This window comes from Homalodisca vitripennis, chromosome 6 (assembly GCF_021130785.1).
Source record: "Homalodisca vitripennis isolate AUS2020 chromosome 6, UT_GWSS_2.1, whole genome shotgun sequence".
NCBI classification, from domain to species: domain Eukaryota; kingdom Metazoa; phylum Arthropoda; class Insecta; order Hemiptera; family Cicadellidae; genus Homalodisca; species Homalodisca vitripennis.
The window spans coordinates 123,169,878-123,176,563 of record NC_060212.1 but is presented as its reverse complement, the minus strand read 5'-3'; the positions used below and the strand labels follow the sequence as shown (position 1 = coordinate 123,176,563).

The window sequence follows — 6,686 nt, the reverse complement described above, 5'->3', positions numbered from 1 at the left end:
CTGGGGGTGGGGGCTGGAGTCGTTCGCTCAGGAGGCCACTGTAGCGTTCCCAGTCCGTCCTAACTGACAGGCCAGTGGGTGGAGTTTTCGAGACTGGGGATATAGCTATTGTCGCCAGTACGGGTACGTGGTCAGATGACAGGTCGTTGGCTACGCTTAAGTCCACCTGATGTCGGAGTTCCTTGAACAGGAAGAGGTCCAGCACGTCAGGGAGGGCGTTGAGTCGCGGTGGGTAATACGTGGGGTCTACAGGTGCTACCACCTGCGTATCCTCCCGCTGATCCACGTAGTCTCGAAGGCGTCGTCCCTTGGTGTTTGGCCTTCTGCTGTGCCACGACGCGTGCTTGGCATTTAAGTCCCCGCCAATGATGACAGAGTCCTAAAAAAAGGCGCTAAGCTCAATATCTGGCGTCGCGCGAGCGCGACCAATCGGGTGGCCGCTCGACCGCAATCGGCCGGATTCCAGGTAACCCCGAATTTCAGGCCACGGCGTCTATCTGTATCCCCGATACCGAGTACAGTGCAACATGTCAGGACGAGGCAAAGGCGGTAAAGTGAAGGGAAAGGCAAAGTCCCGCTCGTCCAGGGCCGGTCTTCAGTTCCCGGTCGGCAGGATCCACCGTCTGCTCCGCAAGGGCAACTACGCCGAGCGAGTGGGTGCCGGAGCTCCGGTCTACCTGGCCGCCGTCATGGAGTATCTCGCCGCCGAGGTTCTCGAGTTGGCCGGTAACGCGGCCCGTGACAACAAGACGACCAGGATCATTCCCCGTCACCTTCAGCTAACCATCAGGAATGACAAGGAGCTGAACAAGCTACTGTCCGGTGTCACGATCGCCCAGGGAGGTGTACTGCCAAACATCCAGGCCGTGCTCCTGCCCAAGAAGACCGAGAAGAAGGCCTAAGTCGCCCGCGACACAAAGCCGTCCGGCTCCACAAACGGCCTTTTTAAAGGCCACCACAATATCACTCGTTTTCACAGTTTACGACTTTAATAATCCTATTTCTCACTCTTTCATCAATTTCCGACACGTATCTTGTAATTACTAATTACTAATTAATAGTAAAACTGTCATTATTCCCATCACGAATTACATAAATTACATTACACATAATCTACACGATTCTATAACACTGCCAATAATTGATGTTATCGAATAATAACAGTTTATTCAAATACTAAACAGTTGCGTCAATTTCTATCTATTTATAACTAATTACTGGTCTTAAAAATAAAATATAAATATCTTATATAATATAAAATATCTTTTCTTTATTGTCTATTATACAATCTTAACTTAAATTCACTGTCGTTGTCATTTTCAATTAGTTTTAAACACGAAATCTACACCTTCTCTCTCTAATTAAGTCGTTTTACCGAATATCTGTGGCTAGAAAACCAATCACTTGTAGGCTACATTGATTTATTAAAAACGGGTTTATTTTGTTACAGTGATCGTTTACATTATCATCAATTTTATTTGCAAATATCATTTATATTTATATATTAATCCTACTTACCACAGCGAATTCACTGTGTTTACCATACGTGAGAAAATTACAACTGTGTGCTATTGTTCTTTTGGTATTATTATAAAGAGCATATTAATTTTCTTTTCTTTTCTTTTCGTGTATTACGAACTTGAACTGAACTATGTTAACAGTTCAGTTTTCGTTTAGTATTGTTTATATATTATAGCAAAACACAACAATGATTCAGTTTACAATAATTATTATTTTATATTCAAAGTGTGATATAAATTCCAAATGTCGCATAGAATAGTAATTTGATAGATAAATTTTGTTAATTACAAGGACTGTCAACCCCACATATTGCGATATTCACTGGAATATGTTAACAGCTTACAATTAGTTTGTAGTCATAGTGATTTGCAACAAATAAAAATCACTTATTCAGTTATAAATATACTTTATACGTGTATAGTTCAATTTGAAAGGTCGTTTAGTACATTTGAAAAATAGAAGAATCACCTGTAATTCGGTGATTGTAACGAAGTAAATATGTAAAATTGCTGTTATTCACGCTAATTAACGTTATCTACTTACTTCTTTTCCGAAGAGACTAAGGAGATTTACAAGTGTTGAGATCGTGGTTTAACAAATACACATATAGAATTTTAAAGTCGTATGTTGTTGTTTAAGGGGAATGAAAATTACAAATATCGTTTATTTATGTGGAATGGTTTCTTTACAATGTAATTAGTTGTAAACGGATAAAAACGTGGATTAAATATCAGTGATAAACGCGCGCCGCTTGATCTGGGCTTAGACTTTGCAAGCTCGAGTAAATTTTTTTTCTAAAAGAGCAAGCAGCGCGAAGCGCTGCGCAGCGGGCAACCATCGCGTGATCTAACCCATTCTGAATATTTTGTAAAATTCAGAATAGTATATTATTTTTAACGTGTTTCATTACTAATTTGTGTTTTGTCGTACAAATTAATAAACTCGTTTTTCAATTTTTTTTTTTTTTGCAAAGTATTGTCAAAAACCTAGCTTAACCTAACCTCGATTACCTTTAGAAATTACATTTGTAGCTCTAGTAACGTAATCTAACTTATAGAAATTAAAATAGAGAATGCGGGGACATACTGGAAAAGATTCATTTTAAACTAAAATGCACTGACTTGGATCACATTACAGGTATCAATCAAGCAATCGCAATCAGGTTCGCTAGACCGAGCAGATTTACACTTGTTAACGGACACCTCTCTGGCGCTACAGCTACAGCTACAAGACTCGGCTCTGCAGTATATCCACTCACCTGACCTGTCTGTTTTATATGTATTTTCTACGTTATTCCTTATTATTTTCAAATTTACAACCTGTCTAGGTATCGACCATTGTAAGTAAACCGTCGTTGACAACTCTATTTCACTGTAGTAACTAGAAACCGGGAAAATTATCAATGTTAACGGATACGTAGACTCTGATTGGTCGAATAGTGACCGACCAATCAAGTCAAGCCACCTCCTACCTATATAAGCGTGTTAACAGTTCACCCTATATATTCTATCTCCACGCACATGCGCACTGGACGCCGAGTGACTTTTTAACACGATTTCACCCGTAATTGTCCGTTTTAAAACGATAGTCTCTTGTCAGCAAGCCCGTTGGCATTCCAGCTGATGAGTCGCAGCTTACCCATGGTTGGAGTAGGACAGCAAGTCCATCAGCCGTGACATCATTGACACCATGTTGGTAAGCTGGGCGAGAATTTCAGAGATCCCTGCCTTGAGTTCTTGAGGCAGGAGGGCAGCAGGGTGACTTCTTGTGATTTCTTCACGGGAGGGCGGCGGGGTAGAGTTATCTGTGTTGGGAGTCGGCTTTGGAGCTTCAGGGCGCGTGGTCCTGGGTTTAGTGGCAGCGGCTGGGACGGCTTCATTCTTGGGCCTCTCTGATTACTGTCTGGTGGATGGAAGGCGAGGCTCCGAGCTAGGGGCTTTCTCCAAGGGAAGGTCCCTTCGATTTGCCGGGTTCGTGCAGGGCGGTGGTGGCGCCTTTTCACCATCTGGAATTCCTCTTCCAGGTGTGGTAAGGAGGACTCAGGGCTATCTTCCTGAGCAACTGCTGGGGCAGGGTTTTCCCGCGGTCTCGGAAGCTCAGCCTTGGCAAGTGCGGATCTCTGCGATGTCTTGGCTATGTTCGCATAGGAGAGCTGGCGCTCACCCTTGTAGCTCTCGCAGCCCCTATAGTTGGCCGAGTGGGCCTCGCCGCAATTGCAGCACCTTGCCGGGGAAGATGATTCCTTCGGGCACAGGCTGGCAGGGTGGCCCTCGTCGCATCGGACGCAACGCTGGTCCCGGTGGCAGTGGCTGGAGCCGTGTCCGTAGCCTTGGTATCGGTGGCACTGGATCGGTCCTCCGGGACGGGTATACTTCCTAATTTCCAGTTTGCAGAAGAATACACTCTGGAGAGTGTAGATGTCCTTGGGGGGCCACAGACCATCGCCACTGCGCAGTGTGACCAGCCAAAGGCTGGTAGGCTGGCCTCTCCTGGTCTTTAGTAATTTGGCCTCCACTATACCATAGCCGATGTCATGGAACTCGGCCACGACCTCCTCAGGAGTCAGAGTGGAAGGCATTCCTCTTTCCACCAACTTCAGAAGGCACTCAGTTGCCATAGCGAAGGTGTGGAATTTGATTTTTTGGTCCTGCAGATATCGCTGTAAGGACCTGAAGTGGGCTACAGTAGTAGTTTTGAGCCGCAATGTCCTGGCCGTGCACATAGCTTCGAGATCGCCTCCTAGGAGCTGCTTCAGGGTCACTGCGTGGCTGCCCCATCCTTTTGGGACGTCTAGTATGACGGGCGGAATGCGAGGGCCACGCTCCACCTCCATTTCCGAGTCGACCGTGTCGTCCTTTCTTCGGCTCTTCTGGGGAATTGCCGACGCAGAGGCCGCCTGTCGCTTCTGCAGGGACGCGGTGGGTCGCAGGGACGGCTCAGGGGGAGTCCCGGGCGAGGCCGAGTCCGTAGACTGGGCTACTGGGTGGAAGAGCCCGGTGAGTTGGGGTGTCCTTTAAGAAGGCCTTTTTGGCCAGTTGACCGGCTCAGGTTCCCCTGGCTCTTGGTCGCCGCACCCTGGCAGCTTTCCGGGGTAGTCCGGACTTCACCCGGGCCCTGACAAGCCCCGGGTGGAATATTGTTGTTGGCCTGAGCAGCAGTGCAGTGCTGGGATCCCGCGGCCCGGTCGGCTGACCGGTGCGTGCTCACTTAGCACTTCGCACGACAGGTCTCCGGTAAATTCCGGACTGCACCCGGGCCCTGTTCTACTGTCCCGGGTGGTATAGATTAGCTGGGTTGAACCAGCTGGGCAGCCGTAGCACAAGTCCCCGGTGCGGTAGGGTGGCCTTTACAAAGGCCTTTTTGGGCCTTTGACCGGCGCAGGATTCCCTGGCCTCTGGCCGCTGCACCCTGGCAGCTTTCGGGGGTAATCCCGACTTCACCCGGGCCCTGATCTCCCGTCCCGGGTGGAATGGTGTTGCTGGGTCGTCCAGCGGTGGATTGGCCTTTTGGGCAGACAGCGCTGGGGCCCGCTTGGTAAGCCGCGCAGGACCCCAGTAGTGTCGCCAGCGGTTCCGGTAAACCCAAAACCCAAATTTCAACTCCCAAATACCTTGTCTTTCTGTCCGTTTTGATTCTTCTTCCTTCAACTTCTATCACAGGTCTCCTCACCATCTTCCCCTTTAACAATACAGCAACTGTTTTCTGTTCTGACAACACTAATTTGCTTTCTCTTAGCCACACCATGATCCTCTCCATTGCGATCTTCGTTTTGGACTCCACTTCTCTTCTACTATTCCCTCTTACCATCACCAAAGCATCATCTGCGTATGCTAGAATATTAACTCTTTCTCCCAGATCAAGCTTCAACAGTCCATCGAATAATACCGCCCAAAGGAGCGGTCCGAGAACCGATCCCTGGGGGCATCCTCTTTCCAGTACTTTTTCCACCTTCGTATACTTGCGAAAAACTAAGTTTTCTTCCAGTAAAGTAGTCTCTGATAACTCTTATTAAACTTCTTGAACAATTCCACCTCCTTAATTGTTCCAAGATTCCGGGCCACCACGCACCATCAAAGGCCCCCGTTATGTCCATAAAGACTCCAAGCACAAATTTCTCTTCCGTCTCCTCAATCTCTGCTCTAAGCCTTCTTAGGACATCAATTGTCCCCACTCCTTCTCTATATCCATATTGGTCTAGGCTTAGTTTCCCCTCCTCTCTCAATCTTCTCCCCAGCCGGTTTACAATCAGCCTCTCAGCCACTTTTCCCAATATAGGCAATAGTGTCACCGGTCTGTAGGATCTCACCTCCGCTGGATCTTTTCCCTCACCTTTTAGAAACACCTTTAAGTTTCCTTCTTTCCAATCATCTGGAAAATTCCTTGGGCCATCATCAAATTCATCGCTCTTAGCATACTTTCTTTAATTGTTTCATACTGTCTCTTTATAATTTCTCCTTTTATGCCATCAATTCCAGGAGCTTTTTTATTCTTTATCTTCATTACCGCAGCTTTTAATTCCTCCATCCGAAATTCTTCTTCATCCATTCCATCACCATCTTCCTCGTATCTTCTCCTTAATTCTCTTTGTCCTTCTGTATCCATTTCTTCATCATCCGCTGGAATAAGCTTTTCCAACATATACTCCATTGTTTCTCTCACATCTTTGGTATATTCACCATCTTCCCTTTTCAAACTTGTCAACTTTATTGCAACTTTCTCCTTCTTCATTATCAATTTGTACATCCTTCCCCAAGGGTCTTCTTCACCCTCTTCAACCATCTTCTCCCATAATTTGATCTTCTCCTTTCTAATTTCTTCTATGTATTTGTTCCTTTCTCTATTATACATTCTTCTATCTTCCTCCAATCCAGTTCTTTGCCATATTCTTCTTCTTTCTTCTTTTCCTTGTCTCACTCCTTCTTCTTCCAATCTCCTCCGTCCACCATTCCACCATCTTTTCTTTCCCCGTACTCAGCGGTATGGCCCTATCACAGGCTTTAATTATCGCCATTTGCATAATTTTCACATAGTCGGTAGCATTTTCCCCTCCATATTAGTGTTCATCAGGGATTCATTCATCATCCTTAATTCTCTATGGAGCACTCCCCATCTTGCCTTTATCAGGTTGTATGTTTTAGGCCTCATATTATTTGCTCCGCCATCTC

At 46.2% G+C, this 6,686-nt stretch overlaps 1 protein-coding gene across 1 annotated transcript; it reads left to right on the top strand.

Annotated features, from left to right (window-relative positions):
• Window positions 1-527: 527 nt before the first annotated feature.
• LOC124365545 (histone H2A-like) lies at window positions 528-902 on the top strand. Its single transcript, XM_046821535.1, has one exon. The coding sequence runs from the start codon at window positions 528-530 to the stop codon at window positions 900-902; it is 375 nt and encodes a 124-aa protein (XP_046677491.1).
• Window positions 903-6,686: the final 5,784 nt, after the last annotated feature.